Genomic DNA, 27,466 nt, shown 5'->3' on the forward strand with positions numbered 1-27,466 from the left:
AGATATATAGTTAGTGCAACTAACTATATATGGAATTTCAATGGTTTTGTGTGAGTAAAATAAGGTTTTGTAAATGCTAATTCCTAACTATATATGGTCTATAACCTATGGTTTTTTCAGTGAATTTTCAAGGTTTTGTAAATGCTAATTCCTAACTATATATGGTCTATAACCTATGGTTTTTTCAGTGAATTTCATTGGTTTTTTAACAGCTAATATCTGTAGCTGTAAAATGTATTCTTCTTTAAATCCAAAAATATATTTTATATGTTTATGAATAATTTTTTTTTTAAATATTTTTTTTTCTTCGTTCCCGCTTCGCGAATTGGGAAGCTTCCCGTTAGCTGACCTTGATGCCGCGAAATAGACCGCGAGCCGGTAAACGTTTCTTTACCGCAACTGCCGCGTTAGAAAACAACATCGTGACGCCTCCCGTCCGCATGACGTTTCACGTTGTCGCGTGATACGTCATATGACGTGCTACGTTAGCGAACTGGTACGCGAAGCGAGTCGCAAAGCGCAGGTTTCTGGAAGCAAACCGGGAGGCCCTGCAAAGCGCTTAACGTAAACACAGCAGGTCATGTGACTTGGTAATAACACTTTTCATTGGTTCATTTCACTTTTGGTTTCCTAATGATGTAAGACTAGGTCATATAATCTAAAATGAACACTTTTCATTGGTTGAGAACTCTTGTTTTTCCCAAATGATGAACATCCCTCCTTCTTTCCTCACTCTGACTTTCATCATTGTGAGAGAAAGACCCTTTGTGATCACTGAGCAATGGCTTCTTTAGTAGCTTCAGCTGGTGCTTCCCCACCACCTCCACCACATCCAAGGAAGAGTGGACCACCTGCTCAAGTTATAATTCAACAAGAAGAGGAAGAAGAGGAACAGGACGACGAGCACGAAGAGAGGCAGTTTTTGCCTGAGGAGCCCAGGACGTCTCACCGGAAAGAAAACTTCATTTGGCAATTTTTTAAAATTCCCAAAGGTCAGAAAAAAGTAAATGCAAGATACGTAACTTGCCTTATATGTCAAGATAGACTGTCCAGAGGAACCGATAAAAAATACAGTTTCGGAAACTACACAATGCATCGCCATATGACTAGGTGGCATCCTAACAACTACAGTGCTGCACAGTTTCGGAACGACCTAGATAATCTCCCTATTATGGCCAGAAGATCTGTTGTACCGGAAGTAACGGGACCAAATGGCAGGGAGATGGTGCCAAATATACAAATGAGATTTGGTGAAGTAAAACACATCTGCGTATTTTGCGATGGATTAATTTGCTACGGAGAAAGAAGCATCACTCTGATCAACAGAGCTATTGACTATCATATGCAAGTTTGTACGAAACGCCCAAAATAATAAATACTTTTTTTTTGTTTTGTTGCTCCTGTTGAGCCCTTTACAATGAATCGTTTTCATTGCCCCCTCCAAGAAAAACCCCAAAAAATATAAAACTGTTCAGAAAAATTCAAAAAAAGTAAAAAAATGTTCCGAAAAAAAATAAAAAAAATATAAAACAACAAAAACAATAAAAAAAAAAGTTCTTTTCAGAACTACCTCCCCGTTATTAAAAAATTGGTACAATATTTGGAACTGTGCCAACCTCTATTTCTCTTAGTTCGCTTCCCAGTTCGCTCGCCGGTACGCGAACCGGAAGCGAACCAAAAACAGTAAGTATAAGGGAAGGAAACAGACACTTATGTTAAAAGAAAGACAGCTATAGGGGAGTAAACTAGAGATACTATTACCCGTAATCCACTGCTGATGATGTCACATATTACATCATTCATGACATGCTCAGTGACATCATCAGCAGAGGATTGCGGGTTTTTTGGCAACGTGCCTTATCCACGGTTTAATAACGCTGCCTTTTGCTTTATATAAGTTTTCAAATTGTATGAAATATATACCAATAGGTCGTTATGAACCTTTAGGTAGTGCTTTTCTTCATGAGGTCTGGTCGCTTCCATACACATACAGATGTTTCAAAGATGATCAAGAAGTTTATCTGAATGGAGAGGAATGCACTGAGACGCCAGATCATTCACTAATGTGTAGGCACATACAGTTACACGGTTCATGCAACAAACACCGACCAAATATGGCTTGCGTGTTGCAAGGCACGCCAGTTCCTGCTATCATCCCCACGTTCAAGTTGTTGGAAAATGGTAGTTATTTGATGCTCAATAATGAAGATTGTTCTGGGTTAATTAAAAGTATTCCTTTTATCGTAACAGTAAGTGAACGGGTTATTTGCTGCAGAAATGTTCTATTTCCTCCCACACATGAACATAGGGAGTTTTCAATCTCGCCACAAATACCAACCTTGGGAGCAGATTTCAACGGCATGGCAAGAATAAGAGCTCTTTTGTCTCAGAGAGAGGTGGCCTTGAGTTCGGCCCGTGAAACTTTCGTGCTTCACATAGCGAACACCCGTACAGAGGTGCAGACCCTTTTCAATTCAGATTTGCCTTTCCATTTCAGCAAGATGGTTCGGACTATCTTTAACGCATCCTCCACAAAGGCCCTGGCGCACTTTTTTAAAGTTGTTACCAGTGGTCTCGTGACTTCATTTGAGAAAATCTTTGGAGTCATCCCTGCTTTCTTTCATTCTATTTTTTCCACTCTGCTTCGTGGATTGCCATTTTTACTTGCATTACCAGCGGACGCTCTTGTGCTTTTTTACATTTTTAAATATGAATGTCCCTCCTGTGCAAGCTCCCGCCCTGCAGCTGCTGACGCTGTTCCGCAATCGCATGCTAGAATATTATGGCACAATGCCGTTGGCGATATTAAGCACGGCATATGGATTATCTTTTCGATTCTCCTACTTCACCTGTGTCCAGCCTGTATTTCACTGCCTGACCTGTGATTTCGATTGGGCCATTGATTTGTGTCTCTGCGGACCGGTTTCTCCTGACGTCGACTTTAATCAGCTGATGACTCCTATCATTACTCACGAGTTGGTTTGTCCTGGCGAAAGGATTATGGCTGTGGCATTGATGCATGGACTAATTGGTCCCTGGAATTTACTGGCGGCAACACAGTCTTTCTTGGAACAGAGCTTTCTTGAAAACCCACCGAGCTGTCCTCTGATGGTGATAGAGGATCCGGTGCTGGGAGAGCACGTATGTTCTTTTCCGCTTTTAAATTGGATGGCTGAACTGTTTTCGGATGAAGACGGTGACTTCCTATTGGAGGCTGTTGCAGCTTATTTTGCATACACAGTTATGTCATAGACCTTTTTCATGTTTGATATGCTGAGTACTAGCATTTCATTGACAATTCATTGACTTATTTGTCAAGTTTTTATTATTTACCTTGCCTATTGGCTTAAGACTCGATAAAGTACTTGGCTGTTTTATTTTTCTTTAGCATTAAATTTTCCTAGTTTTTAATGCTTTACCTTGCGGACCGTCCACATATAAACTTGCAATCTGCTCTCATGAGATGGCACTTCTATTATCTTATTCAGTTCGTTTCCGGATCATGGGGAGGTGTCATCTAGGTCCTGGATATCTTTACATCGTGTTAAGTTAGCATGGGCTCATTACCGGTTTAAACGCCATTTTTCCTTTTTTGCAACTTCTGCACACGACACTTAGTTGTTGCTTTAGCTTTCAACCTAGTAGTTCATCGTGGTTTACATGAGAATAATATGTTATTGCTCTACTATCTGCTTTGCTTGTTAAACTATATCTGTACAGCGAGTGCTAAAGTTTCAAGAACAACACGATACAGAATTGTTATGAGGTCTGATCTCCACGACTTCATACTCATAACATAAGTGCAACTTCTGCCAATTCTGGGCATGAGGCGGGTTTTATATTGCTTTGCCGAACACACATACACAACACTTGATGCGGTTCACATGAAGAGAGAGCTGGTGTATGCTGATGTGATTCCTTCAAATCTAAGACACTAAAGTATGGGCACGCCCTAAACCAACACAAAGAGACCTTCTTAGCAAATAATATAATATGTGTATTAGGGAGGGTGAGATATAAGCAGCCGCGGGCCGTGGAGGGAGTTACGGTGAGGCAGGGAGGCGGGGAGGGGGAGAAGCAGGGTGGAGCCCTCTCCACCCTGCCCCTCCCCCTCCCCGCCTCCCTGCCCCACCGTAACTCCCTCCACGGCCCGCGGCTGCTTATAAGTGTTGCTAACTCTTATTCATTTACAGCATGTTAACATACTGTCACCATTCGCTTTTTATGTACTAGTAACTATGCTGGTAATTTTGCTACTGATAATATGTGTACTTGTATTATCTAAGATACTACGCCTGAGAAGACGGCATTAGTAAATAAACATTTCAAATACACATGTGTTCTTCTTAACTCCATGTTCTGGTTTCTAAGAAATATATAACGACCGACTGTTCATGAGTTCCACGTATCCTGAGGTACTATAAGTTCATATTCTGGATTGTCTAAACATTGAGAGTTTGTTATATCCAATGTGACACTGTACCTAGCTTGCTAAGGGGTTTTTGATTACTAAGGTGAGTTTTGGGACACCCTAATTCGCCGAGGTTCCAATCCTCTGTCCACAGTTCTGTGTGAGAACAGAAACCCTGCGACAGGGGCACCCCCGACCCTTGCTGGAGCTTCATCACACTTGCGATACAACTCCAGCAATGCGCCACCTTTACGGCACCGATACATCACGCATCTGTGCTGTTTTTGCCCCATGATGCGCCGCATTGTAAATGCAGCACACCATAGGTGACGGAACAGCGGCACAGAATGACTAACACATCCCTGGTGATGCGCCAGTCATCATAAATCTATCCCTATGCTTCTTATCTTGTTAGAGATGAACCGCCATATGTATCATCAAAGTTTTTTGCATTTCCTAAATAGCGAACTTTAAGGAATAAATAGCGATTCTTTACCATTCCTAGTTTGCGATGAGCTATTTGCTAATTACAAATTACCCATTCATTTCCTTCATTTCCATAGGGCGGTTGGACTCACTTTTAGCTCGAACGGCTGAATGGATTTCCACGAAACTTGGCAAAATTGTAGGGACTGGTAGCCGATGTGCCTTTGCTATGTCTCAAGATATATGCTCCAGTGGTTTTTACGAAAATTAACTTTGAAAAATATATATTGGGCTACATTGGCCTATATATATGTTGGAGCCCAAATGTAGCCCAATGTAGCCCAATGAAGCCCAATGAAGCCCAATGTAGCCCAATGTAGCCCAAAGATGGCCGCCAGAGACGAAAAAAAACAAATGTAGCCCAAATATCAGCCAGATGTAGCCCAACTATAGCCCAGTGACAGAATGACCAATCAGCTTCGCAAACCTCCGTTACGCGAAGCGGAGCGCTGTTACAGATATATATCTTTTTTTGAACGTTATTTTCTCAAAATCCACTGGAGCACATATATTGAGACCTAGCAAAGGCACATCGGGCTACCAGTCCCTAATATTTTACCAAGTTTCGTGCAAATCCATTCAGCCGTTCGATTATTATTATTATTATTTTTTTTTGCCCCGCGGGGCCCTTTTAAAACCTCCACATCAAACCTAGGGGGTCAGCGAGGATCTACTATTCCCCCTTATGGTCATTTGCCCCTTCGCTTTCGCCTCCTCTTGTCTCTCGATCCTACCGAGAGACAAGATGGCGGCCGCTACAGACTGTTTGGAATGTTGACAGACGCCGGAGAACCAATCAGCTTCGCTTCACAAAGCTCCGTTGCGCGAAAAGTACGCGTCCTGGAGCGCTGCCCGGTCCGCTGTTACAGATATATATCTTTTTTTAAACGTTAATTTCTCAAAATCCACTGTAGCACATATATTGAGACCTACAAAAGGCACATCGGGCTACCAGTCCCTACAATTTTGCCAAGTTTCGTGCAAATCCATTCAGCCGTTCGGGCTAAAAGTGAGGCCAACCGCCCTATGGAAAACTCAATGTTAAAAACACGTTTTGGGACCCCCCTTTTTTCTCGGCCCCCCCTTGACGAACCCCCCCCAAATTTTCAAGGGCTGCTCAGAAACAAAATGTGCCATTTTCCTGAAAATTTCAGCCAATTCCGTCCACAAACGCCAAAGTTATTAGACATAGAATTTTCAAAAATCCCATAGAGAAAAAATCCTAACTATATATACCTACTGGCGACCGCCAGTAGGTAATATATATATATATATATATATATATATATATATAAACTATATGTGTGGGTATATATCTATATATATATAAAAAAAATCAGGAGTGCAGTGTATTGCTATAATCAGGCATTTCATTCAAAGGCATAGTCTCATTTTTACATGAGGAATGAAGACACATTTTGTTCATAACTTACATAAATACTGAAAATACAGCCCTTCTTCAGTTGGAAAGAAGGCACCATGGAACAATGGAAGATGACAAGAACAGTCCCAACCCATTTATGGTAAAGAGAAGGTGCTTCTGGGTAATCTTGTGTTATTGGATATAAAAACTGTCAGCCTACTGAAAACTCATGAAGACCATCAAAAGTCAGACAAAATTCCCTGGTGCACATCAGTCACAAAGAATGTTACCAGGCTGCTTGTTTCATGGTCCCAGAGCACTATTATTCAAACATATTTTACGAAGTAGGAAATAGGTGTGCTTAAAATCAAGTGTGGTGTTTATACTGACCTCAAACCTGCTTAACACCTGAAAAAAATTGCTTTTGTTTGTAAGAACCACAAACCTAAGATGTAAAGGGTGGTTTTGTGACACAAATGTTTAAATAGATTTAATGAGCATGGCTGTGGTGAAGAGTATGTCAAATACCTCAACTGCATCCCAGGTACCCAAATTTGTTACACTACCCGAGAAAGGATCTCCTTTCATTTCTTGCCCAAAGCAGTTGGCTCTGAGGGCAAGCAATTGTTTTGCTCTCCTCAACCCACCCAACACCTACAGCATAGATAGAGTGCAAGGCCTGACTGTTATCATGCTGATCGAACAACAAATTATAAGAGGTTTCAATAAAGTGAGACATGATATTGGAAATGCCAGGACACTACTTATAGGATGACCATCCTCATTTTTCCTGCTGTAGCTCTAGTCTTGGTTTAGCAAAAGAATAAACTAAAAATGCCGTTTGGTATGGAAAAACACAACAAATTGTATGAATGCTAATTTCTGTTCTTGTCTTACTATTATAACTTCTTTTCTGTTTACAAAACCTTTGACGGGGAAACGTATCATGTTTAAGAAGTAACGTGCTCTTTGGGTTCCTTGAAGTGATGCAGGAGGAATTTGGGGAGCCTGGACATCCTAAGGCTCAAATATCCATTCTAATGCTGGTTTTTGAGGCCCTCTGTAGAACCAAATGTGTTTGATTATTAAAGCACGTACATGGACAACTCTTCCCCCTCCATTTTGTCTCAATTTTTTTTACCTGTTACCAAAGTAATGCATACAGAGTTAAAGAGAGCACTGTCATTTTTAGTAAATGCTTTCTCAGTGTACGCACCAAACACTACCAACTCTGCTGGTTCGCTGTCTCGTTCTCCCAACATGTTTGTAGCCACGCAGATATACATTCCAGCATCGTTTTTCTTAGTGTGGGACATCATAAGTTTTCCTCCTCTGATCTGAATTGGAAACCACAAGGAAATTGAACTCACTGTTAAAACCGACACCATCAAAGTATAACACATGTTAGAGCTTGAAGGATATTGGGCAGACCTAACACAATTATCTAAGCATGCATCCCTTGTCATGTATCTTAGTATGCTTAGTCATTATGAGATATGCCATTTTCAACTGTGAATATCTCAATTGTATATATTATCTAGTTCACAGAAAATAACAAGTGGAAGCTAAAAACATTCTAACAAACTAGAAAACATTTTTAAGATGTTTTATTAATAAAAAGGTTGCAATTCAGAAGAAGATATGTAATAGTTTCCCTCTATATGAGCTGTGTGGGCCGCCAATGAAGGCAAAGTGGAAAAGCAACAAACAAGTAACAAGCAATGCCTGGTTACTTATCGGTAATATTCATTACTTCCACTCCATGTCTTGCTTGTCAAAATTCTTACGTGATGAGTTTACCTCCTTTATGCAGAACCTAACCACCAATCTTGTCTTGCCTTACCACTCCAAAATGCCCCCCATAACCCTAGTACAAGTGGCTCATTTCCTAGGAAGGACTTCCTGAAATAAACAAACATAGACAGAAATAAGTGGTGCACAGGGAGAGGCGTGTGGGACTCAGGACTGTGACAAGGAACACATGGACTTGTAGTAATGAATATTACCAGTATGTAGCCAGGCATTAACTTCTTGTCCATCTTCCTCTCACAGCCCATATGTAATAAGTACGTACTCAAGCTAACACACAACCATAAACCAAAACAGGTGATTTAATTAACACATGATACAAAAAAGAAATTCCCAATTATTACACTGCAGGAGGACCAAAAGAACTCAAGACGGCAATGCCAAAAGCGGAAGACACATAGCCAACCACCTGCAAATGGTAGTGGGACATGAACGTGTGGGGCTGAGCCCAAGTGCCCACAAAACAAATGTCCTGAATCACAGCCCCAATTAAGGCCCCCCAGGTGGCAAAGACACCCCTAGTAGACCTCCCAGGCATAGCACTCGGAACCGGCTGACCACCCAAGGAATATGAATGGGAAATTAGCAACTTAATCCAATGAGACAAAGTTGAGAGGGACGGCTTGAACCCACCTCCCCCACGTTAGTCCATGGGAATCAAAATGGCATCCAACTTGCAGAAGGCCATGGTGCGCCGCAAATAAATGGAAAGTGCACAATGAACAGCCGAAGAATGCAAACAGACCCCATCAGTTGATACAAGGGCGGGATAAAAGGAAGGCAAAAAGGAAAAATAATATCCACATTGTAGGAACTGGGGTCACCAGTTCTCCGGGGGTAGCAAGCAGATTGAGACGGAAGATTTAAACCATATCCGATCATTCCAAACAAGGAAGTGACCGCAGAAACGAGGCCCCTAAGGCATCCACAGGTCCAAGCTTCAAGCTTATGAATGATTGATGCTTCAAACTGGAAAACAGCACTCGCACATTTTCAAATGAATGAATGTTACTATGGAGAACAATAGAAAAAGATGTGATTCTTAAGAACCAATTTGAGGTCCTGAAGAGAGTTCCTTCTTCAAGGAACTCGAAACGCGTCGATCACCATTGTGTTAGGCCAATCGTTTAAATGCTCGAATACCCAATTTTGAAATTGTTTTGTACATTCAGATGGCCTACTGTATAAATTAGCAATTGTTTCCTTTCTAAGTATGCTTCAGTGTACTTTTGACTAACACCAGTCTAGTTGAAAACATTTATTGATATATTTTTGATTTTCTTCTTCTCACTATTCCTTTTTTCTTCTTCTATTCTTTTTCATGAAGTCTGAAAGATGCATACATATGAGTATGAATGAAGTTTCACGAGTGAATGTTTGTTTGAATGTTAGTCATAAGTGAGTGTAAATATTTTCAAGAAGGATTCTTTTCCTTTTTCTCTCCTGTGTATTTATTGCTAAGTTTTGATAAAGAAAAAAAGTTGTTGCACAAATAATGTGATATGACTGTGCATTTGAAATAAATAGATTAATTCAAATGAATAATTGTTTAGAAGAACCAGTTTTACTTCTGTTCTTCGTGGTTTATTCGTTGCTATGAGTAAATTGCAGCATTGGCAATTGGTTGTTGTTTCTTAGAGTTTAAGGCTTGGCCTTACTGCAAATTAGCCAAACCCTTTCTTTGTTTCACGCCGGGGGTAGCCTGGCACGAGCAGGTAGGCACCCGAAAGCTTAGGTGTAAAGTGACCATACAGCACACACAACCACGGAGACAGGTACACACACAATAACTGAGACCACACCAGTGAAATGGAATAAACAAGGTATTTGTATCTAGAATAAGGTCACGGTTGATAGTTCATTCGGGGTAATCAAGTAATCAAGGTAGCATTAACTCCATTCACTTTTCCTTAAAAGAGCATATTTGTCATCACTCAGCCATAAATATATAAATAAATAAATATTAAATATTCAATAACTATAGGCCTGGCTTCAGCCTTGCTCCTAATCAGCACCTGCAAGGAATTCCTTATAGAGACATTTGAGTAACATTTCAGTTAGTCAAGTATTTAGTCAGCATTTCCTTAGGCAAAGGTAAACCTCTCAGCAGGATAGGAGTAAAACATTTGATTAGAAATAACCCTTTCGGCAGGATAGGAGTAAAACATTTCATTACTCAGCACTAGGTACCTCTTTAGGCACTAATAAACCATGCATCAAAGTAACATGAAAATTTCCTTAGGCAAGGAGGTGCAAATCCGGTAACCAGAGTGAGCAGGCCTTAACTTTTCATTCTCTTTACTAGGCCAAAAACGATACGTAAACAAGTGTAACTCTTCTGGTGGGTAGAGGTAAAGACAATGGGCTTTCCATGAAAGCAGACTTTAACTATCTATCCCCCTAGTCAGGGGTTAAATTTCCTTAATTGAGGTCCCCTCATGGTGCCTTTTGGGGCCTTGGCCCAGTTACAGTACTTATGGGGCCAACGGGGCACGGCCACAGTCTTCCCCGGGGGAGGGGCGAACACGGGACCCCTCCTTCCACTCCTAAGGGCCCGCTTGTCCTCCGAGTCTTCTGCCCTCCTCCTCGGGGGAATTACCTGGTGTTCTTCGGCTCTTCTTGATCCCTTGCGCAGATCCAGATGAGGGGGCGTGAAGGCCAGACAGGGGAGGCCCGCGCAGCTCCGGCGCTCTTCTCGGGCCTCCCTCCAGCCTCAGGTTAGCTCCGCTGACTCTCTCCTTCGGATCGCGGCCCCTGGAGGATGTGGAGCCGGCCGCCAAAAGCAGCGCGGCCGGCTAGGGGCGCGAACTCGCAGACCAATCTGCAGTGCGGGCAAGGTGGGGGCGTGGCCAGTGACGCGCCGGCGTTCCCCCCACCACGTGACAAGGGTGATGCAGGCTTCACCCCAGCGAGGCCTACCGCGGCCTGACGAGATTTTGCGGCGGCCCTCTCTTGGCTCAGGGGGCCGCCGAGGGGCTGCAGTTTGAAGCGACAGGCTCACCGGGGAAGTGCCAAGGCTGCTACGGGGTCTGACGGCCTTTGGTGCGCGGCGGGGCCGCGTCAGTGAGTTGGACTGCTAGTGCTTCCCTGAGGCAGCGCGGGGACGAGGTAGAGCTCCGGGACTCACAGCGCCTGATGACCCACTAGCGCTACAAACAAATTAGGCAGTTCAGGAGCTAGCGCTCCGCCATAGCACTTCGGGGCATCAATGGTCTCTGAAATTTCAGCGCTTCTCAGGGGGGCACAGTAGGAGGGTGCTGGGTAGATAGGTCAGTTCAATTTCAGTCAAGGCAGGACAGGCCACACGACAGTGGCGAAACAGCAAAGGGGGCCCAGATGGAGACAGGGAGCGCAGGGGGTGACACAGCGCCAATACCTGTTTGATACCCCAACAGTCCTGTGGGCAGTTAGAAGGTCTTCTTGGCGCTACATGGTTCCTACGCCCTTTGTAGAGAACAGATTCTTGGTCTCTTGAGGAGGGGGGGTTGAGTTGAAGGCTTTCCTTAGCAGGTCACTTCAGGTGGTCCCTGGGTTCCCCTCCCGCCGGGCCAGATCAGTGGGCTAGTTCAGTGTTCCTCACACAGCTTGGTGGGCAGCGCCTAAACCCTGTCACCCCCAGTGATATAGGTTCCTGACTAGGCCCTACCGCCTAAGTCTCCTGCGTAGGGTCCCCCAGGTCAGTGATGCCCCAACTGACTGGAAAATTTCCCTCCCTTTTCTTTTATAGTCCCAGATCAGGTGACCACTCTCTAAGATGGTAGTTGGTGACCACTCCCCTATTCCGCAAGGTTCCAGGAGCTTCCTCACTCTAGCTGTGGGCAGGGAAGGCAGGCTGGTATCGCAACAATATTTAGGGGTTCCAGCCAGCTCCTGGCTACTAGAGTGCGTCTAAAAAGACCACGCTGCAGTAGCAGGGGTCAGTGGTAGTCATATTGGGGGAAGAGAGCACCTGCACCTTAGCATTGATCAGCAATGGGAAGGTGCCCAGAGACCTAATGCCAACAAAAAGTAGGTGGGAAAAATGAGGCAAGGGCGGAAAAAAAATAGGGAAAGACCACCCTAGGGCTGACAGGTCTAACACACATCCAAATGAAAAGAAGACAACACCTTGAGGAGAAAGGCCGGACTAGGACAAAGCACCACCTTGTCTGGAAAACAACAAAGGAAATGAGGACAGTACAGCTAGGTCCCAAGCTCCCCCACTCTTCTACCTGTGGAAATGGCCACCAGAAAAACAACCTTGGCCTAACGCAACTTAAAGTCTGCTGAATCCAAATGCTCAGAGGGAGCACCCTGCAGACACCGCAGGACCAAACGTAAATCCCAAAGAGCCACTGGGGAATGCACCACTGGACGCTGAAGAGTCCAACTACACAGCAAAATAACAGCCAGATGGGCCACTGGAAAATCATCATCCCCTCGAAAAGCCTGACCCACAGCCCACTGACTCCATGGGGTAGAGACAGCTAAACCCAGCTGAAAACCATCCTGAAGAAACTCCAAAATAGCTATTGTCCCCTATCATGACACCAGAATGAAAAATTCCGCCAATGGCATTCATAAGCCTTAAGGGTAGAAGGGCGCCACGACTGCTGTATCAATTCAGCAACATCCACAGAACAACCCTGCCCTAAGGGGTACTTCCTTTCATGTGTCAAACCACCAGCCTCAACCTGCGAAAGGTGTCAAGGGGAAGAAGTGGCTGATGATGGGGAGACCGCTGGAACGGTAACACCCAATGGGGCCTGACCAACAGACGGAGGAGATCCGGGAACCAAGACCTAGATCAAGCTGGTGCTGGTGCAATCAGTAGAACCTCCGCCTGGCCTGGGACCCCCTTCCAAATCACCCGAGAGAGAACAGAGATAGGAGAAAAGAGTAAAGAAGACCCCAGGCCAGGGATTCACCAGAGCATCCACTGCCCAAGCCCTTGATGAGGGAACCAGACAAGAAAAGTGGGGAAGAAGAGCATTCGCCGCTGTGGCGAACAAATCCCGCCATGGATGAACAAACTGACATTGAATTGTATGAAAGTTTCCCAGATCCAGGCACATCGTCACCAAACACTGAAACTTGTGACTCAGAGCATCGGCAGGCCAATTCTCCCTCTCCGGAACACAGATTGCCGACAGAGACTGGAGATGGGACTCGGCCCAAAGACAAATCTTTCGGGACAGGAGAAACAATAACGGACATATGCCTCCCGATGGATCAGATAAGAGCAGGCAATCTGATTGTCCGTTTGTACACAAACAGAAATTCCCACCAGAAGCAGATGGAAAAACACTGAAAGGCCTCTAAGACAGCAGTCAGCTCCTTCCATTAGTAATACTGCAGAGCATCCAACTGATCCTATCTCCCATGAGCAGCACCTCCCCCCAGAGTGGCATCCCAGCCTATCCCAGTGGCATCGGTCGTGAGCACCAGCCGATGAGGAGAAACCAAAGAAAACCCCTGGCCAAATTAACCAGAACCAAGCACCAGTGGAGATCCCTGTGGATCTGGGGGGACACTGGAACCAAAGCCTCGTACCTCCTAGACAACGGGTCCCAATGTTACAGGAGATGGTGAACAAAGGGATTTAGTTGTAATCTCCCCCAAGGGGCCTGAGCCATAGTAGAGGAAATCCCCCCTGACTGGGAAGACAAATCCAGGCAGAGGCCAAGCGGCGTAGAAGGAGAGAAGGCAGGTGAGACAAGCACAATGCTCTCTGACACCACCACTTCTCCCACATCAATCTTGAAGTTAGCCCCGATGAAGAGGAGATCCTCTGAAGGCTGAACCTGGGACTTCCGCCAGTTGATCAGGAAGTGGTAATCCTGCAGCATCCTGGTCACCTTGCGCACCTACGTCTGGGCAGTGGAAAAAGAAAACAAGGCAATCATCCAGTCATTCAAATAAGGAAAGATTTGAATACCTTAAGAATGCAAAATACCCACCCACCAAAGGAGCTAACAGCTTAGCGAACACTCTTGGAGCAGAGGCCAACCCAAAGGGCAGGACTCGAAACTTGAAGTGGATGCCCTGGACAGAAAACTGGAGAAACTGCTGCTGATATGGATGCATCGGAACATGGAAATAAACATTCATGAGGTCAATGAATGTCAGGAATTTGCCCTTACTCAAGAGCGATGGAATTAGCTGAAGAGAAATCAAAGAAACATGAGGGATAAACTGATTGATCCCTTTCCGGTCCAGGAAAGAACTCCCTGGAAATTTTCAGTACCAAACATAGGAGAAAATAATAGACCTGGAACCTCTCTGCTAGAGGGACAGGAACAATAGCTGCCTTCTAAAGCAGCAGCTGAATCCCCTGAAGAAGAGCAGACAACTTCGCTGGGGACCAAGGAGCAGGAGGCTCGAATAAATGGCGAGACGGGGTGTCACTGAATTGTTTCCTGTAACCCTCTGAGACCGCTTGGACGGCCCAGGAATCGGTAATGGAATGAGCCCAAATGTCTCGAAAGAACTATAGACACCCCCAACGGGATGGAACCTAAAGTTTCTAGAGTGCTTTGGGAGGGGCCGGAGAGGCTGCGGCAGCAGAGTACTGGGACTTGTCAGAAAGAGGGGTGCCCCGGGCCCTACTTCAAAAAGGGCTGGTGTGGCAGAGCCCTACTGCCAGGGGGAAAAGCTCTTTTGAACCCCTGCCTCTTGACACATGAGGAACAGGAGCCACCAGCTTCCTATTGTTAGCCGATTTCGCGATCATCTCCTCCAAACCCATGCCAAAAACTTTAGTAAAGGGCATTTTCAACAGGACAGCTTTCTGAGCTACATTGATCTTCAAAGACTGCATCCAAATGTTGCACCAGACGGAAATTGTTGCGCTAGACACTGCTGCTGCCAAAGAAACAATAGATGGACGGAATGCTGGAAAATGCAAACAGTCACCCCCAGTCAGTAGGATCTGGGTTAAATCCATCATTCTTTTCCTCACCACACCACCCCAGTTTGGACCCAGCCATATGCAAATCAGTCTTGACCCTGTTCCTTGTGGGAACAGTCCAGCCCGATCTGCCAATTCAGGTCCAGGAACGGAAACAAGCATCTTGGGACCGGTTTCAGGGCATCACCCTTCATCAGCCAGGCTAGCTTGAATCCAGTGGCGTAGTGACCACATCTTGACATACCCTTCCCACTTAGGACAACATATGCAAAAGAAACTGCTGCTGAAGTACAAAAATTGTCAAAGGTGAAAGAAACCACACCTGTTGCTCCATCATAGCTAACAAAGCTGAAAATTCCACTCCCTCTTGAACTTTATTGCCCAGGGAATGAAAGTCCTTAAGGAGGGACTGGATAACGTAGGTAGAATAAGCATTGGAATGAACAGCAAACTTCAAAGCAGCATAGGCTCCCTTAACAGTCCTCTCCAAGGCATCCTCCAGCACCACAGCCCCTTGAGACAACAATCCAGCCATAATGTTATCGATTTTCACAGAGGACAGAAACTCCAAATGTATCCAAGGGATAGTGTTTCAACAAAAAAAAAGAAGGAAGGACTGCTTCTACACATCCTTACACCTGCATATGAAGGCATGTAAGGACAGAAATCTGGCTCCTAGGATGCTTGAATCCGGTCCAAGGAAGACATGGCTTGGCAGTTCGGGCTGGACTGTTCCCATGAGGCACAGGGTCAAGGCTGATTTGCATTTGGCCATGTCTGAATTGGGGTGGTGTGGTGAGCAAAAAAACGATGGATTTAGGCCCAGATCTCTGTACTGGGGTGAATGTATGACATTGTTCTGCATTCTGTCCATCAACTGTTGTTTTTGCATTTTTCACCCCGAGTGGGACGGGTATGCTCAGACGTGAGTCCCGTGCTCTCCACACCACTGGAGTCAAGCTATCCTGGCTGAAGACGGCTGATAGCCAGAAACCGGTCCTAGGATGCTTGATTCCAATCCAAGGAAGATATGGCTTGGCAGTTCGGGCTGGATTGTTCCCATGAGGCACAGGGTGAAGGCTGATTTGCATATGGCCATGTCTGACTTGGGGTGGTGTGGTGAGCAAAATAACGATAGATTTAGGCCCAGATCTCTGTACTGGGATGAATGTATGACATTGTTCTGCATTCTGTCCATCAACTGTTGTTTTTGCATTTGTCACCCCGAGTGGGACGGGTATGCTCAGACGTGAGTCCCGTGCTCTCCACACCACTGGAGTCAAGCTATCCTGGCTGAAGACGGCTGATAGCCAGAAACTGGTCTTAAGATGCTTGATTCCGGTCCAGGGAAGGTATGGCTTGGCAGTTCGGGCTGGACTGTTCCCATGAGGCACAGGGTCAAGGCTGATTTGCATATGGCCATGTCTGAATTGGGGTGGTGTGGTGAGCAAAAAAAAGGATGGATTTAGGCCCAGATCTCTGTACTGGGGTGAATGTATGACATTGTTCTGCATTCTGTCCATCATCTGTTGTTTTTGCATTTTTCACCCCGAGTGGGACGGGTATGCTCAGACGTGAGTCCCGTGCTCTCCACACCACTGGAGTCAAGCTATCCTGGCTGAAGACGGCTGATAGCCAGAAACCGGTCCTAGGATGCTAGATTCCGGTCCATGGAAGACATGGCTTGGCAGTTCGGGCTGTATTGTTCCCATGAGGTACAGGGTGAAGGCTGATTTGCATATGGCCATGTCTAAATTGGGGTAGTGTGGTGAGCAAAATAACGATAGATTTAGGCCCAGATCTCTGTACTGGGATGAATGTATGACATTGTTCTGCATTCTGTCCATCAACTGGTGTTTTTGCATTTGTCACCCCGAGTGGGACGGGTATGCTCAGACGTGAGTCCCGTGCTCTCCACACCACTGGAGTTAAGCTATCCTGGCTGAAGACGGCTGATAGCCAGAAACCGGTCCTAGGATGCTTGAATCCGGTCCAAGGAAGACATGGCTTGGCAGTTCGGGCTGGACTGTTCCCATGAGGCACAGGGTCAAGGCTGATTTGCATATGGCCATGTCTGAATTGGGGTGGCGTGGTGAGCAAAAAAAACAATGGATTTAGGCCCAGATCTCTGTACTGGGGTGAATGTATGACATTGTTCTGCATTCTGACCATTAACTGTTGTTTTTGCATTTGTCACCCCGAGTGGAACAGGTATGCTCAGACGTGAGTCCCGTGCTCTCCACACCACTGGAGTCAAGCTATCCTGGCTGAAGACGGCTGATAGCCAGAAACCGGTCCTAGGATGCTTGATTCCGGTCCAAGGAAGACATGGCTTGGCAGTTCGGGCTGGACTGTTCCCATGAGGCACAGAGTCAAGGCTGATTTGCATATGGCCATGTCTGAATTGGGGTGGTGTGGTGAGCAAAAAAAACGATGGATTTAGGCCCAGATCTCTGTACTGGGGTGAATGTATGACATTGTTCTACATTCTGTCCATCAACTGTTGTTTTTGCATTTGTCACCCCGAGTGGGACGGGTATGCTCAGACGTGAGTCCCGTGCTCTCCACACCACTGGAGTCAAGCTATCCTGGCTGAAGACGGCTGATAGCCAGAAACCGGCCCTAGGATGCTTGATTCCCGTCCAAGGAAGACATGGCTTGGCAGTTCGGGCTGGACTGTTCCCATGAGGCACAGGGTCAAGGCGGATTGGCATATGGCCATGTCTGAATTGGGGTGGTGTGGTGAGCAAAAAAACGATGGATTTAGGCCCAGATCTCTGTACTGGGGTGAATGTATGACATTGTTCTGCATTCTGTCCATCAACTGTTGTTTTTGCATTTGTCACCCCGAGTGGGACGGGTATGCTCAGACGTAAGTCCTGTGCTCTCCACACCACTGGAGTCAAGCTATCCTGGCTGAAGACGGCTGATAGCCAGAAACAGGTCCTACTAGGATGCTTGATTCCGGTCCAAGGAAGACATGGCTTGGCAGTTCGGGATGGACTGTTCCCATGAGGCACAGGGTCAAGGCTGATTTGCATATGGCTATGTCTGAATTGGGGTGGTGTGGTGAGCAAAAAATGATGGATTTAGGCCCATATCTCTGTACTGGGGTGAATGCATGACATTGTTCTGCATTCTGTCCATCAACTGTTGTTTTTGCATTTGTCACCCCGAGTGGGACGGGTATGCTCAGACGTGAGTCCCGTGCTCTCCACACCACTGGAGTCAAGCTATCCTGGCTGAAGACGGCTGATAGGCAGAAACCGGTCCTAGGATGCTTGATTCCGGTCCAAGGAAGACATGGCTTATCAGTTCGGGCTGGACTGTTCCCATGAGGCACAGGGTCAAGGCTGATTTGCATATGGCCATGTCTGAATTGGGGTGGTATGGTGAGCAAAAAACGATGGATTTAGGCCCAGATCTCTGTACTGGGGTGAATGTATGACATTGTTCTGCATTCTGTCCATCGACTGTTGTTTTTGCATTTGTCACCCCGAGTGGGATAGGTATGCTCAGACGTGAGTCCCGTGCTCTCCACACCACTGGAGTCAAGCTATCCTGGCTGAAGACGGCTGATAGCCAGAAATCGGTCCTAGGATGCTTGATTCCCGTCCAAGGAAGACATGGCTTGGCAGTTCGGGCTGGACTGTTTCCATGAGGCACAGGGTCAAGGCTGATTTGCATATGACCATGTCTGAATTGGGGTGGTGTGGTGAGCAAAATAACGATAGATTTAGGCCCAGATCTCTGTACTGGGATGAATATATGACATTGTTCTGCATTCTGTCCATCAACTGGTGTTTTTGCATTTGTCACCCCGAGTGGGACGGGTATGCTCAGACATGAGTCCCGTGCTCTCCATACCACTGGAGTGAAGCTATCCTGGCTGAAGACAGCTGATAGCCAGAAACCGGTCCTAGGATGCTTGAATCCGGTCTCAGGAAGACATGGCTTGGCAGTTCGGGCTGGACTGTTCCCATGAGGCACAGGGTCAAGGCTGATTTGCATATGGCCATGTCTGAATTGGGGTGGTGTGGTGAGCAAAAAAACAATGGATTTAGGCCCAGATCTCTGTACTGGGGTGAATGTATGACATTGTTCTGCATTCTGTCCATCAACTGTTGTTTTTGCATTTGTCACCCCGAGTGGGATGGGTATGCTCAGACGTGAGTCCTGTCCTCTCCACACCACTGGAGTCAAGCTATCCTGGCTGAAGACGGCTGATAGCCAGAAACAGGTCCTAGGATGCTTGATTCCGGTCCAAGGAAGACATGGCTTGGCAGTTCGGGCTGGACTGTTCCCATGAAGCACAGGGTCAAGGCTGATTTGCATATGGCTATGTCTGAATTGGGGTGGTGTGGTGAGCAAACAAAAAAACGATAGATTTAGGCCCATATCTCTGTACTGGGGTGAATGCATGACATTGTTCTGCATTCTGTCCATCAGCTGTTGTTTTTGCATTTGTCACCCCGAGTGGGACGGGTATGCTCAGACGTGAGTCCCGTGCTCTCCACACCACTGGAGTCAAGCTATCCTGGCTGAAGACGGCTGATAGGCAGAAACCGGTCCTAGGATGCTTGATTCCGGTCCAAGGAAGACATGGCTTGGCAGTTCGGGCTGGACTGTTCCCATGAGGCACAGGGTCAAGGCTGATTTGCATATGGCCATGTCTGAATTGGGGTGGTATGGTGAGCAAAAAAACGATGGATTTAGGCCCAGATCTCTGTACTGGGGTGAATGTATGACATTGTTCTGCATTCTGTCCATTAACTGTTGTTTTTGCATTTGTCACCCCGAGTGGGACAGGTATGCTCAGACGTGAGTCCCGTGCTCTCCACACCACTGGAGTCAAGCTATCCTGGCTGAAGACGGCTGATAGCCAGAAACCGGTCCTAGGATGCTTGATTCCCGTCCAAGGAAGACATGGCTTGGCAGTTCGGGCTGGACTGTTCCCATGAGGCACAGAGTCAAGGCGGATTTGCATATGGCCATGTCTGAATTGGGGTGGTGTGGTGAGCAAAAAAACGATGGATTTAGGCCCAGATCTCTGTACTGGGGTGAATGTATGACATTGTTCTACATTCTGTCCATCAACTGTTGTTTTTGCATTTGTCACCCCGAGTGGGACGGGTATGCTCAGACGTGAGTCCCGTGCTCTCCACACCACTGGAGTCAAGCTATCCTGGCTGAAGACGGCTGATAGCCAGAAACCGGCCCTAGGATGCTTGATTCCCGTCCAAGGAAGACATGGCTTGGCAGTTCGGGCTGGACTGTTCCCATGAGGCACAGGGTCAAGGCGGATTTGCATATGGCCATGTCTGAATTGGGGTGGTGTGGTGAGCAAAAAAACGATGGATTTAGGCCCAGATCTCTGTACTGGGGTGAATGTATGACATTGTTCTGCATTCTGTCCATCAACTGTTGTTTTTGCATTTGTCACCCCGAGTGGGACAGGTATGCTCAGACGTGAGTCCCGTGCTCTCCACACCACTGGAGTCAAGCTATCCTGGCTGAAGACGGCTGATAGCCAGAAACCGGTCCTAGGATGCTTGATTCCCGTCCAAGGAAGACATGGCTTGGCAGTTCGGGCTGGACTGTTCCCATGAGGCACAGGGTCAAGGCTGATTTGCATATGACCATGTCTGAATTGGGGTGGTGTGGTGAGCAAAAAAACGATGGTTTTAAGCCCAGATCTCTGTACTGGGGTGAATGTATGACATTGTTCTGCATTCTGTCCATCAACTGTTGTTTTTGCTTTTGAGAGGAATGGCAGGGTGCATGCACTGTCTACCTACCTGTTCTGTGAAACAAGTGAGGGGAATTTCTGCCACAGTGTTCTGGGTGTGGGAGATGTACCATCCTGCTGAGCTTTGGAACAAGGTGGCCTGGTGGGGCTGTGGTGCAGGCTTCCCACCCACAAACACCCCTCCCTGTTAATATGGCGACCTACCCGTAAGTTTGATATGAGCAATAGAATGTCTGCCACATGGTTGAGGCTGGGGGGAGTGCGCCATCCTGCTGAGCTGTGGGACAAGGGTGCCTGGTGGGAGTTGTAGTGATTTCTTCCCACCCACAAACACCTCTCCCTGTTAAGATGGCTACCTATCAGTTAGTTTGATGAGGGCAATGCAATGGTTGCCACATGCTTCTGGGTGGGGGGAGTACTCCAACTTGCTGAGCTGTGGGACAAGGAGGCCTGGTGGGAGTTATAGTGTTGGCTTCCCACCCACAAATACCCTGCCCTGTTAAGATGGCTACCTACCTGTAAGTTTGATGTGAGCAATAGAATGGCTGCCTTGTGGGTGTGGGGAGTACTCCATTCTGCTGAGCTGTGGGACACAGGGGCCTGGTAGGAGTTGTAGTGATGGCTTCCCACCAACAAACACCCCTCCCTGTTTAGATGGCTACCCACCTGTAAGTTTGATGTGAGCAATAGGATGGCTGTCAGATGGTTGTGGGTGTAGGGAGCACCACATCCTGCTGAGCTGTGAGACATGGGGCCTGGTGGGAGTTGTAGTGCTGGCTTCCTACCCACAAACACCCCTCCCTGTTAAGATGGGTACCTACCTGTAAGTTTGATGTGAGAAATAGAATGGCTGCCACATGGTTGTGAGTGGGGGAGTGCTCCATCCTGCTCAGCTGTGGGACCAGGGGGCCTGGTGGGCATTGTAGTGCAGAGTTCCCACCCACAAATACCCCTCCCTGTTGGGATGGCTACGTACCTGTGAGTTCGAAGCGAGCAATATAATGGCTGTCACATGGTTGTGGGTATGGGGTGGAGTGTTACATCCTGCTCAGCTTTGGGACTAGGGTGCCTGGCGGGAGTTGTAGTGCTGGCTGCCTGTACACAAGCCCCCCCATGGAAATATTGCTAGCTACCTTTGGGGTGAATCAGAGGGACCAAATGTTGGATCTCTGAGACATGTGTTGGGGAGAGTGTGGTGCACATGAATGCATTTGGGCCTAGTAGGTGTCGCTTTGTAGTAGTGTAAGACAGTACATAGCAGTGTAATGGGAGACATTTGTTGGTACTTACCAGCCTCCACTCCCCCGGTTATTCCTGTGAGACTCTCTGGATGCAGTGTGGCAAGCACCTTCTCCTCCCATTCAGTGAATGTTCATAATGGAATGGGAGGGCCACCGCCAGTCATCTGAGCCAGCTTACGGTTCTTGTTGTTCAGCTCTTTCACCTTGCTCTTGAGGTCATTCCACCTCTTCCTGATCTCCTTCGGAGAGCGCAGGATGGTCCCTACTGCATGGACCTTGTTGACTATCCTTGCCCATATTTGATTTTTGGTGGCTAATGGTGTCTGTTCCGGAGTGACCGCAGTGGGCGGAATGTAACAGTGCTTCCGCCGGCTTTCCCATTCATCAATAGCTGCGATTACGGCGGTCGGAAACAGCTGATTGTTCTGCTGTCACTGCACTCATACATAATTTCACATGCGGTCAATCAGCTGCCCATGTGGCGGTTTGGGGTCTTTCCGCAGCAAATCTGACCGCCACGGATGGATTTTCACCTACTCCGCACTCCCGGTAGTTTTTTGCGGAATCCGCCCGCTGCGGTCGGATTACTCTTGCAGTTCATCCTGATATGACTGCCGGTTTTCCTGCAGTACATGCGGGTGGTTAATTTCCGCTACCACGGCGGTTGGAATGGTTTTTTGACCACCATCCTAATCGACCCCCTAGATCCCAAAACATACTTTTTGGGAGAAACATAAAAGTTGATAACAGATCCTGAATGTAAGGCCATTTCAGTGTGGGAATTTATATTTATTATTATTATGACCACACAGACCAGTTATAGCTGAAGATTTATCACTGTTCACTAGGAGTGAAGAGGAAATGTGAGGTCGCTACCCCTCGCTGTAGTTGGCTCAGTGGTGTAGCAAAGGGGGGTTGTCCGCTTTGGGCAGCACGAGTTTTAGGGGTGGTGGCCTCATCCCCCCACTCTTACTTGCCGCTGCACGGAGCGGCAAATGCAGGATTCGTTTGCCACCCTTCCCACCCCCACTCTTACAGCTGCTGCTTTGCGGCAAAGGCTGGGTCAAGCTTCAAAACCTCATAACTTCTCAAAAGGTGGATCTCAAAGTTTTAAACGCAAAGGAATACCAACTGTCTTACCTTATTCAAAGGAGAATAAACTCTCATTAATGTACATTGTGTTCCACTGTTTAGCTGCTGTTTACAGCAAGGTAGGATTTGCTCATGTGTAGAAACGCATAAGGTTCAGACATAAATATTTTCTACAAAAATATCTGTTACAGTTCCTATTCCTGCAGAAATTTATTTTGCCTCATTCTCAAGAATACAAGAGCTGGTGGGTTCTTTGATATACTGCTTGTTTACTTGACTAGTGCAGATTTGTAAGTGATAAGTCCCTAATTGTCCCCTTTGCACCTAAAACAATAATAGGTTGTTACTATGCTGGTAGCCATCTTAGCTCCCAATGAACCTTTTGAATACTCATGCTTCCAGATTGCTCAAGAATCTAGAGTGGGGTGAATACGCTGGTTTACAAGGCAGAATAGTCTTGATTGTAGAATTACTGAATCCCAGAGTCGGTGAGAGACTGGTAAAATGGTGAAGGCACATTCTCCTCTGGATAAATTAAATGAGAATGAAAAAAATCTAGTTCAAGGAGTGACAATGGAAATAACAATAATGATAAAATGCTGGAAATGGTTATTGTGTCCTTTGGGTGCAGCAAAGTACGACTAATGCAGAACCATAAAAAACCAGGACTGGTTCCACATCCCTTGTGAGGTTGTCTTTGTGCTTGGCTTTCGAACTGAAAAAAAGACCCATTGTTTTTTATTTTACTTGAATGGTTTTAAATAAATAATTAATTTCACATGTAGAAGTTGTCTTCTTAAAACACCTATTTTTTTTGCAAATAAGGCATTACTGTTGTTCATCGAGACCAACTAGGTTGTAAGAAATACTGTTCTAATTATTTCTGACTAAGGCAGGTCCTTCCATTTATACCTGTTGAGAACCAGACAGTCTTAGTGACAACTATGACTATTTCTCATCTATCAATTGTGATGGTAGGTGTTGATTGTTGTCAAAATTCTTAGCTGTAAAACTCAAAATATTTTGACATGTTACAGTAAAGCTTAAGACTAGACTGTCCTTGTGCCTGTGGTCGAAAAAAGCCTGCGGAGGTTCTCATTTCAGAAACAGATCATCGTTATGGGATTAACATATTTTTCAGAAGGCCGTTTTGAGATTTTGGATCACTGAAGGCTCTGTTTCTAATAACCTTCACAAGTAAATAAGTTGGAACATGCTCAAAAATGTTTTAAGCAAGGCATTTCATCACTGCATACATTCTTGAGCAATATGAAGGCAACAGTTCTGAAAGTGTCAGGCCCATAAGTTCTGGATCTGTTCTAGAGCTTCAATCTGACGGTTCTTTTTAGCAGCATGTAAGCGTAGAGGGAAGAAAGTTGTTAATAATGCCAATCAATTCAACAGGAATTTCTCTGGATACATTATAACTACAGACAACTACATAAGGTTAGTTAATTTATTACAAAGCCAAAAATAACTGAACATAGAGACACCTCAAGATGAGAGTGTAAAAATACATTGGAATCAACATGAAGGCAAATCTGCAAATGAAGTTGAGTCAGTGCAACATGCACAAAACTATCAACTCAGGAAATAGGATGCAGAGGATCAGAAAGCAGGAGTCAAAATGTTCCTTCATTGAGGGTTGATGAATGTAAAGCATCAATCTATCCCTAAACTAGCTCTAAAACTACATCCCTACTTAAGCATTCTCAGGGAAAGAAACAAAAAGTGTCAGCATGTAGAGTTTTCCTAAGAAGTCTCCCCACCATTGATGAGTTGGATAGTATGAAGCTATTGAGACAGAGCTTGTTCCCTAGAGTCCTTGCATGTCCTGCACCATTGGCTCCGACCACAGTCTCATAGGTACTTTTCCACGGGACAGCGATGTTCCTGAACTGTAACATGTTGACTTTGATTCTCAGGCCTTCTCAAGTGTGAAAATACAACAGTTCTGCTTATCAAGTTTAGCTCGCACTATATCCCCGTCTCTCCTTGCCTGACTAATAAAACAAAGATATTATTGTAGCTAACAAGGGCACTTCTTCCACCTGCAACACAATCGGTCCAGCAAGGGCAAGATGGCGGCCACTTGAACCATTTGGGTGTCACTCCCTGACCAGCGCTGTAGTATCTGTGGCTTCTACGAGAGAGAAGGAGACTTTCGAATGAGGGATTCATAGCGTGATTTCAGCGGAGCTATAGCGGATCGTGTCCAGATAAGGAACCTATGTTTAGGGACCGGGAGAAGCTGAAAGCCTGGCTGCGGTCGGTGCCGCTTGCAGTATTGGTTCTCCGGAGCCGCGCACATCTGTGGACGTGGTTAGCAGGGAAGTTCCAGCAAGATCCGAATGATAACGGCGGTTCTCAAATCATCATGCCACCTCGCAAGAACGGGAACCTACCCGCACTGAGCACCAAAGCTGCGGGAGATGCTCCAGCTTCAGGGACGAGGAAAATACCAGCCACACAGGAAATACCGGAGAAACTCTTGAAAACGGACAGCGCGGTGGAAAAGCCCAGGGCTAAAGCAATGGTGGTGAGTTTTAAGAAAGGGAATCTTGCAAAAGTCAAAACCGCCGAGATAACACAGCCCCTATGTACCATGAATGACGAGATTGGGAGTAAAATTCAGGGGCTGTCGGGGAGCGCCGCATTGATGATGGAGGGTTCTGGGTGCGGAAAAACAGTTACTGTCCCAGGGATGTTTGCGGGAAAGCCCTCAGCGACAAAAATACTGACTCAACTTTCTCTTTGCGGTACGAATGCTGCCGGTGCCCCTAAAGACAGCAAGGTGCTCGAGAAAGACAGCGATGGATGAAAAAATGATACTGTGGTAACCAAGAAGCCCGAGACAGATTGCGGGAGTACAATTGCAAATAACCTAAGCCCAACCCCTGAGGATTCACTGGTGGTCTGTACTGGCACAGGAGAGGCTAAAGGGGCTGAAGGGGATTACGAAAAATGATTGCAAGTTTTGGAGATAGACTTGGGTAATGCCTCTGCCTTCCAAACTCCCGTTGGAGGGAGGCTGGATACGGGATCTGCCGCCGGTAGTATACCGGATACCCAGGATGGCGACAGTTTTTTTCCTTTGCAGAGGAATCGGATATAGAATCCACCACGGACTGCGAAAATGAATATCTTATCTTAGGTGAAGAGAGTGGGAGTCCCCCTACTAAAGCGGACACTCTGAAAAGGGCCACACCTCGCCACAATAAATCTAGGAAGATACCATCGTCCACTTTAAGAAAATGCGAGAGCGATGGCTCTGAGGCAAGCAATAATCTACAGAGGGACTATTCGGTAGCCACAACCAGCCTTGCAGGCTCGGGAGGGTCAAGAGATCAAGAAGCAGAACAGGGGGGGCCTGGGGACGAAACCAACCCACCTCCTTCAAATACCCTGATCTATGCCATGCTTAAATCCATACAAAATGAGGCACGTCAAGAGCATAAGAGAGCCCAGTTGGCTACGATGAAAATACAAGGGGCTATTTGGAAAAATACTAAAGCTTGCTCAGAGGTCATAGCCAGGAGAGCTGCCTTGGAGGAACAAATTGTTGGGCTTGAGGTTGGACTACAAAGCACTGAAATAAAAACTACGGCTAACGACGAAAGGCTTTCGGATATAATTTGGAAGCTGGAGGACTTTGAAAACCGGCTCCGTAGGAACAACTTACGTCTTTTAGGGATTGAAGAAGAGACGGAGGGTGAGAACATCAGAGGGTTTGTACTGAAGTTATTCAAATCTGCGTTTCCGGAGCTCTCTCATTGGTGTTGGGAAACTGAGATACAGAGAGTGCATCGGTTTCCTCTCATGATAAAAAAAATCCAGGCTCCGTAGCCAAACCCTGGGCAAAATTGATTTTTTTTGGCAATTTTTTGCTGAGACAAGCCATTTTTGAAAAAGCATGCCCGGATGCAAGAAGATCTGCAGAGGGCCAGACCTTTTTTGTGCGGCCCGATTTTTGGCACACAACAGTGGAACGGAGGTGGCGACTCCATCAGCTGATCACCCCTTTCCAAAAAAAAGGATGTGAGGTCTTCTTGATGAACCCTACACGGTTGAAGGTTATTTATCAAGGCAAGATTCGGGTATTCTCTTCGGAAGTCCAAGCTGAAAATTACTTAAAGGAACTAACTGATTGTTAATGGACTTTAGTTTCAGCCTGGAATGTGTTTGTGCAAGTTGCTTTACATACCCTCAAATGTTTGTTGTATTGTTGTTTTTTTCTACTTTCTCTTTTATCTCTCTTTATGGTGTTTATATGGACACGGAGTGACCAGGTGAAAGAAGTGGGAGGCATCACAAGGGTCTGAGGACTTTTTTGCCAGTTTGTTTGGTTGGGGCGGTAGGGTGGGTGGGGGTCCAGGGTGGGGGAGGAAATACAGGGCAAGGGAAGGTTTGGTTTGGGGCTTGTTTT

The 27,466-nt window shown here is 46.2% G+C and overlaps 1 protein-coding gene across 1 annotated transcript in view; it reads right to left on the reverse strand.

Annotated features, from left to right (window-relative positions):
* Positions 1-27,466, reverse strand: part of LOC144824966 (roundabout homolog 2-like) — a 1,188,518-nt gene that overhangs the window by 632,989 nt on the left and 528,063 nt on the right. The window contains exon 4 of the mRNA XM_078683904.1: positions 7,477-7,597. Within this exon, the coding sequence (XP_078540030.1) occupies positions 7,477-7,597 (121 nt within the window). The remainder of the gene's footprint in view (positions 1-7,476; positions 7,598-27,466) is intronic.

The sequence above is a fragment of the Lissotriton helveticus genome, chromosome 3_1, assembly GCF_964261635.1.
Source record: "Lissotriton helveticus chromosome 3_1, aLisHel1.1, whole genome shotgun sequence".
Classification (NCBI taxonomy): Eukaryota; Metazoa; Chordata; class Amphibia; order Caudata; family Salamandridae; genus Lissotriton; species Lissotriton helveticus.